Below are 21707 nucleotides of genomic sequence, written 5' to 3'. Positions count from 1 at the left end.
TGATGGGTCTCATTGTGATGGGTCTGATCCTGATGGGTCTGATCGTGACGGGTCTGATTGTGATGGGTCTGATCCTGATGGGTCTGATCCTGATGGGTCTGATGCTGATGGGTCTCATTGTGATGGGTCTCATTGTGATGGGTCTGATCCTGATGGGTCTCATTGTGACAGGTCTGATCCTGATGGGTCTCATTGTGATGGGTCTCATTGTGATGGGTCTGATCCTGATGGGTCTCATTGTGATGGGTCTGATCGTGACGGGTCTGATCCTGATGGGTCTGATCCTGATGGGTCTCATTGTGATGGGTCTGATCCTGATGGGTCTCATTGTGATGGGTCTGATCCTGATGGGTCTCATTGTGATGGGTCTGATTGTGACGGGTCTGATCCTGATGGGTCTGATCCTGATGGGTCTCATTGTGATGGGTCTGATCCTGATGGGTCTCATTGTGATGGGTCTGATCCTGATGGGTCTCATTGTGATGGGTCTGATTGTGATGGGTCTCATTGTGATGGGTCTGATCCTGATGGGTCTGATCCTGATGGGTCTCATTGTGATGGGTCTGATCCTGATGGGTCTGATCCTGATGGGTCTCATTGTGATGGGTCTCATTGTGATGGGTCTCATTGTGATGGGTCTGATCCTGATGGGTCTCATTGTGATGGGTCTGATTGTGACGGGTCTGATCCTGATGGGTCTGATCCTGATGGGTCTCATTGTGATGGGTCTGATCCTGATGGGTCTCATTGTGATGGGTCTGATCCTGATGGGTCTCATTGTGATGGGTCTGATTGTGATGGGTCTCATTGTGATGGGTCTGATCCTGATGGGTCTGATCCTGATGGGTCTCATTGTGATGGGTCTGATCCTGATGGGTCTGATCCTGATGGGTCTGATTGTGATGGGTCTGATCCTGATGGGTCTGATCGTGATGGGTCTGATCGTGATGGGTCTGATCGTGATGGGTCTGATCCTGATGGGTCTGATCCTGATGGGTCTCATTGTGATGGGTCTGATCCTGGTGGGTCTCATTGTGATGGGTCTGATCGTGCATCACAGGGGGATATCTTTCCCTTGTCTGTTCCCTCTGTTGGGTTTCTTGCTTTTCCTTTTCATTCCTTTTAATGGAGGCTTCAAGAGTGGGCTGCAATAACTGGTGGAAGAGACAGGAATAGGAGGGCTGTAGTGTATGAGTTCAGTAAGTGACGGGAATAGGAGGGTTGTAGTGTATGAGTTCAGTAAGAGACAGGAATAGGAGGGCTGTAGTGTATGAGTTCAGTAAGTGACGGGAATAGGAGGGTTGTAGTGTATGAGTTCAGTAAGAGACAGGAATAGTAGGGCTGTAGTGTATGAGTTCAGTAAGAGACAGGAATAGGAGGGCTGTAGTGTATGAGTTCAGTAAGTGACGGGAATAGGAGGGTTGTAGTGTATGAGTTCAGTAAGTGACAGGAATAGTAGGGCTGTAGTGTATGAGTTCAGTAAGTGACGGGAATAGGAGGGTTGTAGTGTATGAGTTCAGTAAGTGACAGGAATAGGAGGGCTGTAGTGTATGAGTTCAGTAAGTGACAGGAATAGGAGGGCTGTAGTGTATGAGTTCAGTAAGTGACAGGAATAGGAGGGCTGTAGTGTATGAGTTCAGTAAGTGACGGGAATAGTAGGGCTGTAGTGTATGAGTTCAGTAAGTGACGGGAATAGGAGGGTTGTAGTGTATGAGTTCAGTAAGTGACAGGAATAGTAGGGCTGTAGTGTATGAGTTCAGTAAGTGACGGGAATAGGAGGGTTGTAGTGTATGAGTTCAGTAAGTGACAGGAATAGGAGGGCTGTAGTGTATGAGTTCAGTAAGTGACAGGAATAGGAGGGCTGTAGTGTATGAGTTCAGTAAGTGACAGGAATAGGAGGGCTGTAGTGTATGAGTTCAGTAAGTGACAGGAATAGGAGGGTTGTAGTGTATGAGTTCAGTAAGTGACAGGAATAGGAGGGCTGTAGTGTATGAGTTCAGTAAGTGACGGGAATAGTAGGGCTGTAGTGTATGAGTTCAGTAAGTGACAGGAATAGGAGGGCTGTAGTGTATGATGGAACAGGATTCAGGAACTGGAACAGGGTTCTGGAGCTATAACAGGGTTCTGGAACTATAACAGGGTTCTGGAACTATAACAGGGTTCTGGAGCTATAACAGGGTTCTGGAACTATAACAGGGTTCTGGAACTATAACAGGGTTCTGGGGCTATAACATTGTTCTGGGGCTGGAACACCAGCCCCCATACACAGGGGGTGTCTGGGGGAGGGGGGTGTCTGGGGGAGGGGGAGTCTTGGTGTCTGAGGGGTGTCTGGGGTAGGGGGGTGTCTGAGGGGGTGTCTGGGGGTCTGATGTGTTGCTGGGGCTAAAACTGGAGTATGTACAGTTGAAGTCAGAAGTGTACATACACCGTAGACAAATACATTTAAACTCAGTTCTCCACAACTGACATTTAATCCTAGTAGAAATGCCCTGTTTTAAGTCAGTTAGGATCACCACTTTATTTTCAGAATGTGAAATGTCCGAATAATAGTAGAGTGATTTATTTAAGCTTTTATTTATTTCATCACATTCCCAGTGGGTCAGAAGTTTACATAAACTCAATTAGTATTTGGTAGCATTGCCTTTAAATTGTTTAACTTGGGTCAAACGTTTTGGGTAGCCTTCCACAAGCTTCCCACAATAAGTTTGGTGAATTTTGGCCCGTTCCTCCTGACAGAGCTGGTGTAACTAAGTCAGGTTTGTAGGCCTCCTTGCTCGCACATGCTTTTTCAGTTCTGCCACACATTTTCTATAGGCTTGAGGTCAGGGCTTTGTGATGGCCACTCCAATACCTTGACGTTGTTGTCCTTATGCCATTTTGCCACAACTTTGGAAGTAGGCTTGGGGTCATTGTCCTTTTAGAAGACCCATTTGCGACAAAGCTTTAACTTCCTGACTGTTGCTTCAATATATCCACATAATTTCCTCCCTCATGATGCCATCTATTTTGTGAAGTGCACCAGTCCCTCCTGCAGCAAAGCACCCCAAAACATGATGCTGCCACCCCCGTGCTTCACGGTTGGGATAGTGTTCTTTGGCTTGTAAGCCTCCCCCTTTTTCCTCCAAACATAACGATGGTCATTATGGCCAAACAGTTCTATTTTTGTTTCATCAGACCAAAGGACATGTCTCCAAAAAAGTACAATCTTTGTCCGCATGTGCAGTTGCAAACCGCAGTCTGGCTTTTTTTATGGCGGTTTTGGAGCAGTGGCTCCTTCCTTGCTGAGCGGCCTTTCAGGTTATGTCGATATAGGACTCGTTTTACTGTGGATATAGATACTTTTGCACCTGTTTCCTCCAGCATCTTCACAAGGTCCTTTGCTGTTGTTCTGGAATTGATTAGCACTTTTCGCACAAAAGTACGTTCATCTCTAGGAGACAGATGGTGTTTATACTTGCGTACTATTTTTTGTACAGATGAATGTGGTACCTTCAGGTGTTAGGAAATTGCTCCCAAGGATGAACCAGACTTGTGTGTGTGTCTAAAACTGGGGGGTTGGTTAACTGTCTAAAACTGGAGCATGTCTATGGGGGGGGGGCTGGTGAATTGTCTATGGGGGGGCTGGTGAATTGTCTATGGGGGGGGGTGGTGAACTGTCTATGGGGGGCTGGTGAACTGTGTATGGGGGGGGGGGTGAACTGGTGAACTGTGTATGGGGGGCTGGTGAACTGTCTATGGGGGGGGGGCTGGGCTGAAACTGTCTATTGGGGGGGGCTGGTGAACTGTCTATGGGGGGCTGGTGAACTGTCTATGGGGGGGGGCTGGTGAACTGTCAATGGAGGGGGGCTGGTGAACTGTCTATGGGGGCTGGTGAACTGTCTATGGGGGGGCTGGTGAACTGTCTATGAGGGGGGCTGGTGAACTGTCTATGGGGGGGGGCTGGTGAACTGTCTATGGGGGGCTGTCTATGGGGGGCTGGTGAACTGTCTATGGGGGGCTGGTGAACTGTCTATGGGGGGGGGCTGGTGAACTGTCTATGGGGGGCTGGTGAACTGTCTAACTGGGGGGGGCTGGTGAACTGTCTATGGGGGGCTGGTGAACTGTCTATGGGGGGGGGCTGGTGAACTGTCTATGGGGGGCTGGTGAACTGTCTATGGGGGGGAACTGTCTGAACTGTCTATGGGGGGGCTGGTGAACTGTCTATGGGGGGAACTGTCTATGGTGAACTGTCTCTATGGGGGCTGGTGAACTGTCTATGGGGGCTGGTGAACTGTCTATGGGGGGGAACTGTCTATGGGGGGGCTGGTGAACTGTCTATGGGGGGGGGGCTGGTGAACTGTCTATGGGGGGCTGGTGAACTGTCTATGGGGGGGGCTGGTGAACTGTCTATGGGGGGCTGGTGAACTGTCTATGGGGGGGCTGGTGAACTGTCTATGGGGGGCTGGTGAACTGTCTATGGGGGGGCTGGTGAACTGTCTATGGGGGGGCTGGTGAACTGTCTATGGGGGGGTGGGGGGGGGCTGGTGAACTGTCTATGGGGGGCTGGGTCTGGGGGGGCTGAACTGTCTATGGGGGGCTGGTGAACTGTCTATGGGGGGGTGAACTGTCTATGGGGGGCTGGTGAACTGTCTATGGGGGGGTCTATGGGGGGGCTGAACTGTCTATGGGGGGGTGAACTGGGGGGGGGCTGGTGAACTGTCTATGGGGGGCTGGTGAACTGTCTATGGGGGGGGCTGGTGAACTGTCTATGGGGGGTTGGTGAACTGTTTTTCAGGGGGCTGGTGAACTGTCTATGGGGGGGGCTGGTGAACTGTCTATGGGGGGGGGCTGGTGAACTGTCTATGGGGGGGGGCTGGTGAACTGTCTATGGGGGGGGGCTGGTGAACTGTCTATGGGGGGCTGGTGATCTGTCTATGGGGGGGGCTGGTGAACTGTCTATGGGGGGGGGTGAACTTTCTATGGGGGGAACTGTCTGGTGGGGCTGGTGAACTGTCTATGGGGGGGCTGGTGAACTGTCTATGGGGGGGGGGGCTGGTGAACTGTCTATGGGGGGCTGGGGGGCTGAACTGTCTATGGGGGGCTGGTGAACTGTCTATGGGGGGCTGGTGAACTGTCTATGGGGGGCTGGTGAACTGTCTATGGGGGGCTGGTGAACTGTCTATGGGGGGCTGGTGAACTGAACTGTCTATGGGGGGGGCTGGTGAACTGTCTATGGGGGGGGCTGGTGAACTGTCTATGGGGGGGGGGGGGCTGGTGAACTGTCTATGGGGGGGGACTGGTGAACTGTCTATGGGGGGGCTGGTGAACTGTCTATGGGGGGGGGCTGGTGAACTGTCTATGGGGGGCTGGTGAACTGTCTATGGGGGGGTGAACTGTCTATGGGGGGGTGAACTGTCTATGGGGGGCTGAACTGTCTATGGGGGGTGAACTGTCTATGGGGGGGCTGGTCGAACTGTCTATGGGGGGGGGCTGGTGAACTGTCTATGGGGGGGGGCTGGTGAACTGTCTATGGGGGGCTGGTGAACTGTCTATGGGGGGCTGGTGAACTGTCTATGGGGGGGGGCTGGTGAACTGTCTATGGGGGGAGCTGGTGAACTGTCTATGGGGGGCTGGTGAACTGTCTATGGGGGGGCTGGTGAAATGTCTATGGGGGGAACAGGTGAACTGTCTATGGGGGGTCTATGGGGGGCTGGTGAACTGTCTATGGTCTGGTGAACTGTCTATGGGGGCTGGTGAACTGTCTATGGGGGCTGGTCTAACTGTCTCTATGGGGGGGGGGCTGGTGAACTGTCTATGGGGGGCTGGTGAACTGTCTATGGGGGGAACTGTCTATGGGGAGCTGGTGAACTGTCTGGGGAACTGTCTATGGGGGGGCTGGTGAACTGTCTATGGGGGCTGGTGAACTGTCTATGGGGGGGGGTCTATGGGGGCTGGTGAACTGTCTATGGGGGGGGCTGGTGAACTGTCTATGGGGGCTGGTGAACTGTCTATGGGGGGCTGGTGAACTGTCTATGGGGGGCTGGTGAACTGTCTATGGGGGGGGGGTGAACTGTCTATGGGGGGGGTGAACTGTCTATGGGGGTCTGAACTGTCTATGGGGGGGGCTGGTGAACTGTCTATGGGGGGGCTGGTGAACTGTCTATGGGGGGTTGGTGAACTGTCTATGGGGGGGCTGGTGAACTGTCTATGGGGGGGCTGGTGAACTGTCTATGGGGGCTGGTGAACTGTCTATGGGGGGCTGGTGAACTGTCTATGGGGGGGGGGCTGGTGAACTGTCTATGGGGGGCTGAAACTGTCTATGGGGGGCTGGTGAACTGTCTATGGGGGGGCTGGTGAACTGTCTATGGGGGGGCTGGTGAACTGTCTATGGGGGGGCTGGTGAACTGTCTATGGGGGGGTGAACTGTCTATGGGGGCTGAACTGTCTATGGGGGGCTGGTGAACTGTCTATCAGGGGGCTGGTGAACTGTCTATGGGGGGGGGGCTGGTGAACTGTCTATGGGGGGCTGGTGAACTGTCTATGGGGGGGGCTGGTGAACTGTCTATGGGGGGGGCTGGTGAACTGTCTATGGGGGCTGGTGAACTGTCTATGAACTGTCTATGGGGGGCTGGTGAACTGTCTATGGGGGGGCTGGTGAACTGTCTATGGGAACTGGGGGGGGGCTGGTGAACTGTCTATGGGGGGCTGGTGAACTGTCTATGGGGGGGCTGGTGAACTGTCTATGGGGGGCTGTCTATGGGGGGCTGAACTGTCTATGGGGGGCTGGTGAACTGTCTATGGGGGGGGGCTGGTGAACTGTCTATGGGGGGGCTGGTGAACTGTCTATGGGGGGAAACTGGGGGGCTGGTGAACTGTGAACTGTCTATGGGGGGGGCTGGTGAACTGTCTATGGGGGGCTGGTGAACTGTCTTTGGGGGGGGTGAACTGTCTATGGGGGGCTGGTGAACTGTCTATGGGGGGCTGCTGTCTGTACTGTCTATGGGGGGGGGCTGGTGAACTGTCTATGGGGGGCTGGTGAACTGTCTATGGGGGCTGAACTGTTTTTGGGGGGGGGCTGGTGAACTGTTTATGGGGGGGCTGGTGAACTGTCTATGGGGGCTGTCTATGGGGGGGCTGAACTGTCTATGGGGGGGGCTGGTGAACTGTCTATGGGGGGCTGGTGAACTGTCTATGGGGGGCTGGTGAACTGTCTATGGGGGGGGGCTGGTGAACTGTCTATGGGGGGGGCTGGTGAACTGTCTATGGGGGGGTGAACTGGTGAACTGTCTATGGGGGGGCTGGTGAACTGTCTATGGGGGGCTGGTGAACTGTCTAACTGGGGGGGTGAACTGTCTATGGGGGGCTGAACTGTCTTTGGGGGGCTGGTGAACTGTCTATGGGGGGGGACTGAACTGTCTATGGGGGGGCTGGTGAACTGTCTATGGGGGGGGGGGGCTGGTGAACTGTCTATGGGGGGGTGAACTGTCTATGGGGGGGCTGAACTGTCTATGGGGGGGTGAACTGGTGAACTGTCTATGGGGGGGGGTCTGGTGAACTGTCTATGGGGGGGGCTCTGGGGGGTCTGAACTGTCTATGGGGGGCTGGTGAACTGTCTATGGGGGGCTGGTGAACTGTCTATGGGGGGCTGGTGAACTTTCTATGGGGGGTGGTGAACTGTCTATGGGGGGTGCTGGTGAACTGTCTATGGGGGGGTGAACTGTCTATGGGGGGCTGGTGAACTGTCTATGGGGGGGCTGGTGAACTGTCTATGGGGGGCTGGTGAACTGTCTATGGGGGACTTTGTTGGGGTATGGGGCGTCAGGGGGGTTCTATGTGTGGTGGATGGGGGGGGCTTGATTTTAACTTTCCAGTCTGTTAAAACGAAATAAAGTTTGTTTTAATGATGTAAGTATTTGGGCCAAATAAAGATTTTTTTTCTCAATAAAATAAAAATCTTTCTCTTTTCTCTTCTCTCTCTCTGCTATCTCACACACTCTCACCTCTCTCATCTGTCTGTTCTTCTCACATTCCTCTCTCTCTTTCTTATCTCTCTCCTCCTCTCCCTTTTTCTCTTTCTCTCGCCAGCGATGATGGTCACGGTACAATGATGATGTCGCCATGGCAACGGGAGTAACCGAGCAATGGAGTCCTGAGGATGAGTGAGGGGGAAGGAGAACTGAGGGGGGATGAGAGGGGAAGATGGGGGAGGAGAAGTGGGGAAGGACAGGAGAGGATGGTTGAGGGGAAGGAGAGGCAGGATGGGTGAAGGGTGCAGCGGTCTAAGGCACTGCATCTCAGTGCAAGAGGAGTCACTACAGTCCCTGGTTCGAATCCAGGCTGTATCACATCTGGCCGTGATTGGGAGTCCCATAGGGCAGCTAGGGTAGGCCGTCATTGTAAATAAGAATTGGTTCTTAACTGACTTGCCTAGTTAAATAAAGGTTAAATTATTTTTAATAAAGGGAAGGAGAGTGGAAGGTGGGGGGAGGTGAGGAGAGGTGCGGTGGGGGAGGTGAGGAGAGGTGAGGAGAGGTGGGGGAGGTGAGGAGAGTTGGGGGAGGTGAGGAGAGGAGAGATGGGGGAGGTGAGGAGAGGTGCGGTGGGGGAGGTGAGGAGAGGAGAGGTGCGGTGGGGAGGTGAGGAGAGGAGAGGTGCGGAGGGGAGGTGAGGAGAGGAGAGGTGGGGGAGGAGAGGAGAGGTGCTGGTGGGGGAGGTGAGGAGAGATGGGGGAGGTGAGGAAAGGAGAGGAGAGGAGATGTGCGGAGGGGGAGGTGAGGAGAGGTGAGGAAAGGTGCAGTGGGGGAGGTGAGGAGAGGTGGGGGAGCTGAGGAGAGGTGCGGAGGGGGAGGTGAGGAGAGGAGAGGAGAGGAGAGGAGAGGGAGAGGTGAGGAGAGGTGCGGTGGGGGAGGAGAGGAGAGGTGGGGGAGCTGAGGAGAGGTGCGGTGGGGGAGGTGAGGAGAGGAGAGATGTGGTGGGGGAGGAAAGGAGAGGTGGTGGAGGTGAGGAGAGGTGTGGTGGGGGAGGAGAGGAGAGGAGAGGTGCGGTGGGGGAGGAGAGGAGAGGTGGGGGAGGTGAGGAGAGGTGGGGGAGGTGATGAGAGGTGCGGTGGGGGAGGTGAGGAGAGATGTGGTGGTCGAGGAGAGGTGTGGGGGAGAGGAGAGGTGTGGTGGGGGGGGGTGAGGCGAGATGGGGGAGGTGAGGAGAGGTGTGGTGTGGGAGGAGAGGTGGGGGAGGAGAGGAGAGGTGCGGTGGGGGAGGTGAGGAGAGGTGTGGGAGGAGAGGAGAGGGGTGGTGAGGTGAGGAGAGGTGTGGTGGGTGAGGAGAGGTCGGGAGGAGAGGTGTGGTGGGTGAGGAGAGGTGGGTGGGTGAGGAGAGATGTGGTGTGGGAGGAGAGGTGGGGGAGGAGAGGAGAGATGGGGGAGGTGAGGAGAGGAGAGGAGAAATGCGGTGGGGGAGGTGAGGAGAGGTGTGGTGGGGAGGGAGAGGTGGGGGAGGTGTGGTGGGTGGGGAGGTGGGGGAGGTGAGGAGAGGTGTGGTGGGTGAGGAGAGGTGGGGGAGGTGAGGAGAGGTGTGGTGGGTGAGGAGAGGTGGGGGGAGGGTGTGGTGGGTGAGGAGAGAGGTGTGATGGGTGAGGAGAGGTGGGGGAGGTGAGGAGGGGTGCGGTGGGGGAGGAGAGGAGAGGTGCGGTGGGGGAGGTGAGGAGAGGTGTGGGAGGAGAGGAGAGGGGTGGTGGGTGAGGAGAGGTGTGGTGGGTGAGGAGAGGGTGGGGGGAGGAGAGGTGGTGGGTGAGGGGGAGAGGTGTGGTGGGTGAGGAGAGATGTGGTGTGGGAGGAGAGGTGGGGGAGGAGAGGAGAGGTGGGGGAGGTGAGGAGAGGAGAGAAGAGGTGCGGTGGGGGAGGTGAGGAGAGGTGTGGGAGGAGAGGTGGGGGAGAGGTGTGGTGGGTGTGGGAGGAGAGGAGAGGTGGGTGGGAGGAGAGGAGAGGTGTGGGAGGAGAGGAGAGGTGGGGGAGGAGAGGTGGGTGGGAGGAGAAGTGGGGGAGGAGAGGTGTGGTGGGGAGGAGAAGTGGGGGAGGAGAGGAGAGGTGTGGTGGGTGAGGAGAGAGGTGGGGGAGGAGAGGTGAGGGGGGTTGTGGGAGGAGAGGTGGGGAGGTGATGGAGAGGTGTGTTGTGGGGTTGGAGGGGTTCGGGGAGATTGAGTGTGATGTGTTATTGGAGGGGGTGTGCGGGGAGATTGAGTGTGATGTGTTATTGGAGGGGGGACTCGGGGGGCGATACAGCTATATACCACTAAAAAACATTTCATTTGGGACAAAGCCCCAGTCACCACAGGCACACTAGTAGAACCACATCACTCTACAACAATCTACAATAGAATCTGCATATTCTGTTTCTACATTCACAGCTGTATGACTGCAACAAGACAAGATGAGAGGAGGAGGGAGGAGATACAGGAAGAGAGTGTATGTGTGTTCTCTGCCCCAACCCCTTCCCCCCATCTCTTCCTCCATTAAACCCAGCTTCCCTCTCAGTCCCAGAGTGCTCAGTGGCCATGTGTAGCAGCTTATCGAAGTGTGTGTGTGTTCTCTGCCCCAACCCCCTCCCCCTCCCCCCATCTCTTCCTCCATTAAGCCCAGCTTCCCTCTCAGTCCCAGAGTGCTCAGTGGCCATGTGTAGCAGCTTATCGAAGTGTGTGTGTGTGTGTACACACAAATAGACGCTGGGCTTGGGTAAACACACACCTGGACAGGTGTAGGAAGAGACTCCCCAATATTGATTTAGTTAGTCTTCTTCACTGTGTAGAGGGTGTTCACTCACTGCTGTACAATGTAGAGAAAAACCAGGCAATTCAAGAGGGTGCTAGGAAATGAAAGTGTCAAAACATTGTTTTCTTTGCCCCATGTCATTATAAATGACCTAGAATGAATCATTAGATTATTCTCTATAATATTATAACGTTAATATACCTGTACTTGACAGTGTTGATGAAATAAAGAACGTTCATTTGCTGTGACCGTTGAGAGTTAAGACTGCACCACTCTCAGTTGTATCTCTTCCATATTTGGTATTGGGAGGTGGTACCATTCGAAGTCATTTACAGCTGGTTGGACCAATCAAAATCAACTTGATACTTTTGTCATTTCCACCTCCAGATCCTTGGCTTTCATTGTCTGTAACCGCAATCAATCTACATTGAGAGGGGCCGTTTCTATGGCGATTTAAAGGGAAAGACACAATGAAAACAGGAACAGGTTGTCTCCACAGAAAGTGGATATTGAAATTCAGTCTGTTATCTTTGTAAATAAATATATATTTAGTCCCCATTTAGTTTTGTATTCAGTGGATTTCATTTAGAAAAAGACATGATAAAACGTCAGCTTATTTTTCCCGCAAACACATGCTTGTGAATATTTCCTGAAATCTTTCCCGGACTAGCTGTCTTGGTTTTCTGATTACTTGATATTTTATATTGTTAACTTGTCAGTTGACATTCGAAGTTAGCTCAGTTCTGCCTCGGAACAGTGTCACAGGGTTCTATGGAGCAGTATCACAGGGTTCTATGGTCACAGGGTTCTATGGAGCAGTGTCACAGGGTTCTATGGATCAGTGTCACAGGGTTCTATGGAGCAGTATCACAGGGTTCTATGGAGCAGTGTCACAGGGTTCTATGGATCAGTGTCATAGGGTTCTATGGAGCAGTGTCACGGGGTTCTATGGAGCAGTGTCACATGGTTCTATGGATCAGTGTCACGGGGTTCTATGGAGCAGTGTCACAGGGTTCTATGGATCAGTGTCACGGGGTTCTATGGAGCAGTGTCACAGGGTTCTATGGAGCAGTGTCACAGGGTTCTATGGAGAAGTGTCACAGGGTTCTATGGATCAGTGTCACGGGGTTCTATGGAGCAGTGTCACAGGGTTCTATGGAGCAGTGTCACAGGGTTCTATGGGGCAGTGTCACAGGGTTCTATGGATCAGTGTCACAGGGTTCTATGGAGCAGTGTCACAGGGTTCTATGGATCAGTGTCACGGGGTTCTATGGAGCAGTGTCACAGGGTTCTATGGATCAGTGTCACGGGGTTCTATGGAGCAGTCACAGGGTTCTATGGTCACCGGGTTCTATGGAGCAGTGTCACAGGGTTCTATGGTCACCGGGTTCTATGGAGCAGTGTCACAGAGTTCTATGGAGCAGTCATAGGGTTCTATGGAGCAGTCACAGGGTTCTATGGATCAGTGTCACAGGGTTCTATGGATCAGTGTCACAGGGTTCTATGGATCAGTGTCACAGGGTTCTATGGATCAGTGTCACAGGGTTCTATGGATCAGTGTCACAGGGTTCTATGGATCAGTGTCACGGGGTTCTATGGAGCAGTCACAGGGTTCTATGGTCACAGGGTTCTATGGAGCAGTGTCACAGGGTTCTATGGAGCAGTCACAGAGTTCTATGGAGCAGTGTCACAGGGTTCTATGGAGCAGTGTCACAGGGTTCTATGGAGCAGTGTCACAGGGTTCTATGGAGCAGTGTCACAGGGTTCTATGGAGCAGTGTCATAGGGTTCTATGGAGCAGTATCACAGGGTTCTATGGGGCAGTGTCACAGAGTTCTATGGAGCAGTGTCATAGGGTTCTATGGAGCAGTGTCATAGGGTTCTATGGAGCAGTCACAGAGTTCTATGGAGCAGTGTCATAGGGTTCTATGGAGCAGTATCACAGGGTTCTATGGAGCAGTGTCACAGGGTTCTATGGAGCAGTGTCACAGGGTTCTATGGAGCAGTGTCACAGTTCTATGGAGCAGTGTCACATGGTTCTATGGAGCAGTGTCACAGGGTTCTATGGAGCAGTCACAGAGTTCTATGGAGCAGTGTCACATGGTTCTATGGAGCAGTATCACAGGGTTCTATGGAGCAGTGTCATAGGGTTCTATGGAGCAGTGTCATAGGGTTCTATGGAGCAGTATCACAGGGTTCTATGGAGCAGTATCACAGGGTTCTATGGAGCAGTGTCACAGGGTTCTATGGAGCAGTCACAGAGTTCTATGGAGCAGTGTCACAGGGTTCTATGGAGCAGTATCACAGGGTTCTATGGAGCAGTGTCACATGGTTCTATGGAGCAGTGTCACAGGGTTCTATGGAGCAGTCACAGAGTTCTATGGAGCAGTGTCACAGGGTTCTATGGAGCAGTATCACAGGGTTCTATGGAGCAGTGTCACAGGGTTCTATGGAGCAGTGTCACAGGGTTCTATGGAGCAGTGTCACAGGGTTCTATGGAGCAGTCACATGGTTCTATGGAGCAGTGTCACATGGTTCTATGGAGCAGTGTCACATGGTTCTATGGAGCAGTGTCACAGGGTTCTGTGGAGCAGTCACAGGGTTCTATGGAGCAGTGTCACATGGTTCTATGGAGCAGTGTCACAGGGTTCTATGGAGCAGTATCACATGGTTCTATGAAGCAGTCACAGGGTTCTATGGTCACAGGGTTCTATGGAGCAGTGTCACAGGGTTCTATGGAGCAGTCACAGGGTTCTATGGAGCAGTGTCACAGGGTTCTATGGAGCAGTGTCACAGGGTTCTATGGAGCAGTGTCACAGGGTTCTATGGAGCAGTGTCACAGGGTTCTATGGAGCAGTCATGGGGTTCTATGGAGCAGTGTCACAGGGTTCTATGGAGCAGTGTCACATGGTTCTATAGAGCAGTGTCACATGGTTCTATGGAGCAGTGTCACAGGGTTCTATGGAGCAGTGTCACAGGGTTCTATGGAGCAGTGTCACAGGGTTCTATGGAGCAGTGTCACAGGGTTCTATGGAGCAGTGTCACAGGGTTCTATGGAGCAGTGTCACAGGGTTCTATGGAGCAGTCACATGGTTCTATGGAGCAGTGTCACAGGGTTCTATGGAGCAGTGTCACAGGGTTCTATGGAGCAGTGTCACAGGGTTCTATGGAGCAGTGTCACAGGGTTCTATGGAGCAGTGTCACAGGGTTCTATGGAGCAGTGTCACAGGGTTCTATGGAGCAGTGTCACAGGGTTCTATGGAGCAGTCACCACATTTTGATCATGCTGTGATGTCATTCCATTCATTCTAAATCCTGCTAAATTCTCATAGAGTAAATCATCGGTAACTTTTTAACCATATATGGTAGAGACAAGGGGTTTGGACATGTTTGTATAACTTTTGAATTAATTTAATAATTTTATGGGTGACCACCCTGTGTGATTTTACCATGCTACACTGTCTCTTCACTGTGTGGTTTTACCATGCTACACTGTCTCTTCACTGTGTGGATTTACCATGCTACACTGTCTCTTCACTGTGTGGTTTTACCATGCTACACTGTCTCTTCACTGTGTGGTTTTACCATGCTACACTGTCTCTTCACTGTGTGGATTTACCATGCTACACTGTCAGTGCAGGTGTGTAAATAGGGAAGTAAAACATGAGACCATAGATGTATAGCTACATAATACCACATCACTGAATTCCCATATTTTTCCTGTATTTCTCCGGCTGTGGTTTTGGATGGTAGTGCTATGAGGTCAGGTGTAAGGGGTAAAAGTTCGAAGGTCATAGAGTAGGTCAATCGGTACCTGGTGACCTCTGCCTGCTGTGTGAGCTGCTCCTGGACCTTCTGACACACCTCTCCCGCCGTGGCGTTGACCTTGCCGATCTTGGTGAAAAGGGCTGCGATCTTGTCGCTACGCAGGAAACCCGCCGCTCGCCGCTTCAACAGGTGGCTCAGACACGCCTCGATGGTGCCTGGAGGAGAGAGGGAGAGGGAGAGAGGGATAGAGAGAGGGAGAGGGAGGGAGGGATAGAGAGAGGGAGAGGGAGGGAAGATTACTTTATTGTCCATTTACTACACGAGCAACAGAAATATGTCTTTCGCATATCATCTTATTCTCCCCAGCAGAGGATGAGGTGAGGGTGAAAAAGGAGAGAGGGAAAGAGAGAGGGGAGGGGAGAGCAGCAAAGAGGATGAGGGTGATAGAGGGAAAGAGAGAGATGGATGGAGAGCAGCAAAGAGGATGAGGGTGAAAGAGGAGAGAGGGGAGGGGAGAGCAGCAAAGAGGGTGAGGGTGATAGAGGGAAAGAGAGAGGGAAAGAGAGAGATGGATGGAGAGCAGCAAAGAGGATGAGGGTGAAAGAGGAGAGAGGGGAGGGGAGAGCAGCAAAGAGGGTGAGGGTGATAGAGGGAAAGAGAGAGGGAAAGAGAGAGATGGATGGAGAGCAGCAAAGAGGATGAGGGTGATAGAGGGAAAGAGAGAGGGAAAGAGAGAGATGGATGGAGAGCAGCAAAGAGGATGAGGGTGAAAGAGGAGAGAGGGGAGGGGAGAGCAGCAAAGAGGGTGAGGGTGATAGAGGGAAAGAGAGAGGGAAAGAGAGAGATGGATGGAGAGCAGCAAAGAGGATGAGGGTGAAAGAGGAGAGATGACAAAAGGGAGAAAGAGAAAGGGAGGAGGAAGAGGGAGAGAGGAACGAAAGAGGGAGAAAGATGAAACAGGAGAGAGTGAAGACAGAAAGATGGAGGAAGAGAGGTGGAGGAAGAGAGGTGGAGGGAGAGAGGTGGAGGAAGAGAGGTGGAGGAAGAGAGGTGGAGGAAGAGAGGTGGAGGAAGAGAGGTGGAGGAAGAGAGGTGGAGGAAGAGAGGTGGAGGAAGAGAGGTGGAGGGAGAGAGGTGGAGGGAGAGAGGTGGAGGAAGAGTGGTGGAGGAAGAGAGGTGGAGGAAGAGTGGTGGAGGAAGAGAGGTGGAGGAAGAAAGTTGGAGGAAGAGAGGTGGAGGAAGAGAGGTGGAGGATGAGAGGTGGAGGAAGAGAGGTGGAGGAAGAAAGTTGGGAAGGAGGGAAGAGAGGTGGAGCTGTGAGAGAATCCTTACAGACGGATAGATAACCTAAAAGCGCTGCAACTCGCACGTGGAGGTAGACAGAGGAAGTAGAACGGAAATCCCAGATAAAAACACTCTTCTTGAATGCACTTTTATTTAATACCCTATTAGTTACTATCCTGTTGTTAAAACTTCTTATGGCTTGAATCCCGCTAACGGGATCGCTATGACAACAGCCAGTGAAAGTGCAGGGCGCCAAATTCAAAACAACAGAAATCTCATAATTAAAATTCCTCAAACATACAAGTATTTTACACCATTTTAAAGATAAACTTGTTGTTAATCCCACCACAGTGTCTGATTCCAAAAAGGCTTTACGACAAAAGGCTGCACACCAAACATTGATCAAAGATACAACTATTATGCATGGCATTATATATACATTATAGATACACTCCTTAATGCAACCGCTGTGTCAGATTTCAAAAACGCCGACAACAAATCAAGCCATACAGATATCCACCATGTTGTAGAGTCAACAGAAGTCAGAAATAACATTATAAATATTCTTTAACTTACCTTTGATGATCTTCATCAAAATGCACTCCCAGGAATCCCAGTAATAAATGTTTGATTTGTTCGATAAAGTCCATCATTTATGTCCAAATACCTTGTTTTTGTTCGCACGTTTAGCCCAGTAAACCAAAAACTACAAACCTCAGATTTCCCACTTCCTGGTTGGATTTTTCTGTCAGGTTTGTGTCTGCCTATAAGTTCTGTTATAGTCACAGACATTATTCAAACAGTTTTAGAAACTTTCTAACGTGTTTTCTATCCAAATCTACTAATAATATGCATATATTAGCAACTGTGCCTGAGTAGCAGGCAGTTTACTCTGGGCACATTATTCATCCACGCTACTGAATACTGCCCCCAGCCATAAGAAGTTTTAACATCCTGTTATTTAATATCCTGCTCCTGAAAATCCAGTTCCTTAATATCCTGTTACTTAATATCCATTTCTTTAATATCCTGTTCTAATATCCTACTCTTTAATATACTGTTACTTAATATCCTGTTTCTTAATATCCTGTTCCTTAATATCCTGTTTCTTAATATCCTGTTCCTTAATATCCTGTTCCTTAATATCAATTTCTTTAATATACTGTTACATAATATCCTGTTCCTTAATATCCTGTTTCTTAATATCCTGTTTCTTAATATCCTGTTTCTTAATATCCTGTTCCTTAATATCCTGTTCCCTGTTTCTTAATATCCTGTTTCTTAATATCCTGTTCCTTAATATCATGCTCTTTAATATCCTGTTACTTAATATCCTGTTCTTTAATATCATGTTCTTTAATATCCTGTCCTTAATATCCTGTTCCTTAATATCCTGTCATTTAATATCCTGTTCTTTAATATCCTGTTCTTTAATATCCTGTTCTTTAATATCCTGTTCTTTGACCAAGATGCAGCGTGATATGTTTTCCATCCCTTTTATTAGGAAGAGAAAACTCAAAAAACAAAAACAATAAAGCGAATAAACGAAACGTGAAGCTCAAAATAGTGCTTGCAGGCAACTATACCTAGAACATAGACTGCCCACCCCAACTAACGCCCTGACCATACTAAAAGAAAGTCAAAACAAAGGAACTAAGGTTAGAACGTGACAGGGGAAATGGCTACCTAAATATGATCCTCAATCAGAGACAACGATAAACAGCTGCCTCTGATTGGGAACCACACCAGGCCAACATAGACATACAATTCACCTAGCTAATCCAACCAGTGCCATCCGTTTTGTCACTAAAGCACCTTATACCACCCACCACTGTGACTTGTATGCTCTAGTCGGCTGGCCCTCGCTACATATTCGTCGCCAGACCCACTGGCTCCAGGTCATCTACAAGTCCATGCTAGGTAAAGCTCTGCCTTATCTCAGTTCACTGGTCACGATGGCAACACCCATCCGTAGCACGCGCTCCAGCAGGTGTATCTCACTGATCATCCCTAAAGCCAACACCTCATATGGCCGTCTTTCGTTCCAGTTATTCTGCTGCCTGTGACTGGAACAAATTGCAAAAATCCCTGAAGTTGGAGACTTTTATTTCCCTCACCAACTTCAAACATCTGCTATCTGAGCAGCTAACCGATCACTGCAGCTGTACATAGTCTATCGGTTAATACCCCACCCCTTTTTACCTACCTCATCCCCATACTGTTTTTTATTTATTTACTTTTCTGCTCTTTTGCACACCAATATCTCGACCTGTACATGACCATCTGATCATTTATCACTCCAGTGTTAATCTGCAAAATTGTAATTATTCGCCTACCTCCTCATGCCTTTTGCACACAATGTATATAGACTCCCCCTTTTTTTCCTACTGTGTTATTGACTTGTTAATTGTTTACTCCATGTGTAACTCTGTGTTGTCTATTCACACTGCTATGCTTTATTTTGGCCAGGTCGCAGTTGCAAATGAGAACTTGTTCTCAACTAGCCTACCTGGTTAAATAAAGGTGTTCTCAACTAGCCTACCTGGTTAAATAAAGGTGAAATAAATAAAACATTTTAAAAAACATAATCACACCCCGACCTAATCAACATAGAGAATAAACAGCTCTTTATGGTCAGGGCGTGACAAATATTCTGTTTTTTAATACACTGTTCTTTAATACAGTGTTCTTTAATATCCTGCTCTTTAATACTGTCATGACATTGCCCTCTTTGGATACAGCAAGCCCCATCCCCCTCTCCCTGTCTCCTACACCCAGGCTGCTGTGGTCAGAGATAGGTCGTAAATTCCTGGAGGAGATTATCTCCTCATGGCCACAGTATAGAGAGAGAGTATAGTTTTCATAGAAGAGAACCAATTTTATTCCACCTCACAGAACTAGAGGTCCGAACAACATTTATGTTCTGGAGACGGTATAAAAGATGGGTGAAGAATCCAGCTACGAACTGGTCCGTTTGGTACAATTTTGTGAAACTCGTGGGAGGAAATACGGCCACATTACCATAACGCTGTTTATATAATAGCCTCAGATATGAGGTTTACATCTAATTGTTGTATAAGATGAATGAGTGAGAATGATACTGTTTGCAAAATTGTGTAATGTGATTTTGGACTGTTTAATGAAGGAAACTCCAATTCCCTTTTGAGTTTAACTAAATCAGAGGACCGCCCATGAGCACAGTTAGCACAGTCATGAGACAGCTTTTTCTACGATTCCGAATAAAACCCCCACCTTGAGAATTTCTCAACAGACCATGTTTCCCTCAATTATGAGAGGACAAAGGATGCAGACCAGCTTACCTCGATAACGAGAGGGCCAAGGTTTGAGACCAGACTGCTGAATCTTTTAACCATACCACGTGGTTAAACTCTTAGACTATTGATACCGACAGAATAAGAACAAGTCTTTGATATTAATTACTCGTCTGCAGCTAGGAATTCGGTATCATTGAATGTGAAGACCGACAACCGCCGAAACATCTATTCTATAACGACATGACTAAATGTCACTCTGAACTATCCATTCTAAACGAGAGAGCGAGGACGGACAGACTCTCCAACAGAAACAATCTTTTCAACAGAGACCCCGACGACACACTGAGCGTAAATATATATATTGATTGTAATTGTTCCCGAATGAGTGAGCGTTCATGTGCAAAGGATTAGCATTTCAATTGTTATAATTATCAACTGTGTGTTGTCTTATCTCAGTCGACCCACACTTCCCTTTTGTACACCAAGCAGCGATGCCGGTTTATCCCACTAGGGAAACTCCGTTATCATTTCCTTGTAACTATTTGTTTATGCTGTGAATTACTTAGTTAGTAAATAAATGATTTTACGACAATTGATGTATGGATGACTCGTAGTGAAGACTGGGTTTGGGCAGATAACCAACCATTTACGACGTTTGGAATGAGACTAACGTGAGGTAAAATAAATAAATAATTAACTGAGAAGACTAATTGATCAGATATTAAAATTATAACTTTGTAATCTGATTATTTTCCTTGGTGCCCCGACTTCCTAGTTAATTACATTTGCCTAGTTAATCAGATTAGTTAATCACAAAATGCTAATTACAGAGAATCTTTGATAAAAAACAGAAGTCTTCAGTTAATGATAGTAAAGACACGACAATACACTGTTCTTTAAAATCCTGTTCTTTAATATACTATTATTCAATGCACTGTTATTTAATACACTTTTCTTTAACATATTGTTTGATAATACACTGTTTTTAATAACCTGTTCTTTAATACACTGTCATTGTCAAGAATCCCGCCGAAGATGGGTGCCTCTTCCTGTTCGGGCGGCGCTCGGCGGTCGTCGTCGCCGGCCTACTAGCTGCCACCGAGCCCCTTTTCTGTTTCAGTTAGTTTTGTCTGATTAGTTTCACCTGTTTTTTGTTTGCCTTCTGTTTTGGGCTATTTAAACCCGGGAGGCCCGCCGCCTTTTGTGCGGGCTTGTTTTTCTGTTCATGGTGTGTGGATTATTGTGGATACCGTTTTTCCGGACAGTTTCGACCTGTTTGTTGGACTGGGTATTTATACGCCCTTGTGTGTGGTGTGACCGTTACTCTGTTCTTGGAATAAAGATCCACGTTTTGAACTACCCTGCTCTCTGCGCCTGACTCCTCCACCCACTACTCCTAGAAGCCGTGACAGTTATCTAATGTCCACTTATTTAATACCCTGTTATTTAATACTCTGTTATTTAATACGTTTTAGATGCACTATTGTTAAGTGACTGTCCCACTGGATGTCATAAGGTGAATGCACCTTTGTTATTTACTTAAATGTAATGTAAATGTAATACTCTGTTATTTAATACCCTGTTATTTAATACCCTGTTATTTAATAAACTGTTATTTAATACCCTGTTATTTAATAAACTGTTATTTAATAACCTGTTATTTAATAAATGCTTATTTAATAAACTGTTATTTAATACCCTGTTATTTAATACATGGTTATTTAATACCCTGTTATTTAATATCCTGTTTTAATACACTGCAGTACTCTGCATCTTATATCTTATTATATCTGCGTCCCAAATGGAACCCTATTCCCTGTATAGTGCACGACTTTTGAAAATGGACCCTGGTCAAAAGTAGTGCACTAAATATGAAATAGGGTGCTATTTAGGTCTGACCCTATATCGTATTATATCCACCGGTTGATGGGAGTTAATTAATTACTGAAAATCTATCCCCAATGCACCAATCTCTCCCTTCAAGAGCAAGCACGCATGCACACGCACACACCAATCTCTCTCCCTTCCACCCCCAGGGCCCACCCAGGGGAATGTAGGAATGAACTTAAGTATGTGTGTTTATGTGTGCCTACCAGTGTGTGTGTGTGTGGGTGTGTGCATGCGTGTACCAGTGTGTGTGTGGGCCTGTACCAGTGTGTGTGTGGGCATGTACCAGTGTGTGTGTTTATGTGTGCCTACCAGTGTGTGTGTGTGTGGGCATGTACCAGTGTGTGTGTGGGCATGTACCAGTGTGTGTGTTTATGTGTGCCTACCAGTGTGTGTGTGTGTGGGTGTGTGCATGCGTGTACCAGTGTGTGTGTGTGTGTGTGTGTGTGTGTGTGGGCATGTACCAGTGTGTGTGTGGGCATGTACCAGTGTGTGTGTGTGTGGGTGTGTGCATGCGTGTACCAGTGTGTGTGTGTGGGCCTGTACCAGTGTGTGTGTGGGCATGTACCAGTGTGTATGTGGGCGTGTACCAGTGTGTGTGTGTGGGCCTGTACCAGTGTGTGTGTGGGCATGTACCAGTGTGTGTGTGTGTGTGTGTGAGTGGGCGTGTACCAGTGTGTGTGTGGGCATGTACCAGTGTGTGTGTGTGTGTGTGGGCGTGTACCAGTGTGTGTGTGAGCGTGTACCAGTGT

The 21707-nt window shown here is 49.4% G+C and overlaps 1 protein-coding gene across 3 annotated transcripts in view; it reads right to left on the bottom strand.

Moving 5' to 3' along the window:
* Window positions 1–21707, bottom strand: part of LOC123992488 (small G protein signaling modulator 2-like) — a 210185-nt gene that overhangs the window by 93872 nt on the left and 94606 nt on the right. For all 3 annotated transcript variants that reach the window (XM_046293656.1, XM_046293657.1, XM_046293658.1), the window contains exon 3: window positions 14556–14724. In XM_046293656.1, coding sequence (XP_046149612.1) covers window positions 14556–14724 — 169 coding nt within the window. The remainder of the gene's footprint in view (window positions 1–14555; window positions 14725–21707) is intronic.

This window comes from Oncorhynchus gorbuscha, linkage group LG13 (genome assembly GCF_021184085.1).
Source record: "Oncorhynchus gorbuscha isolate QuinsamMale2020 ecotype Even-year linkage group LG13, OgorEven_v1.0, whole genome shotgun sequence".
Taxonomy (NCBI): Eukaryota; Metazoa; Chordata; class Actinopteri; order Salmoniformes; family Salmonidae; genus Oncorhynchus; species Oncorhynchus gorbuscha.
This window is presented reverse-complemented; position numbering and strand designations above follow the sequence as displayed.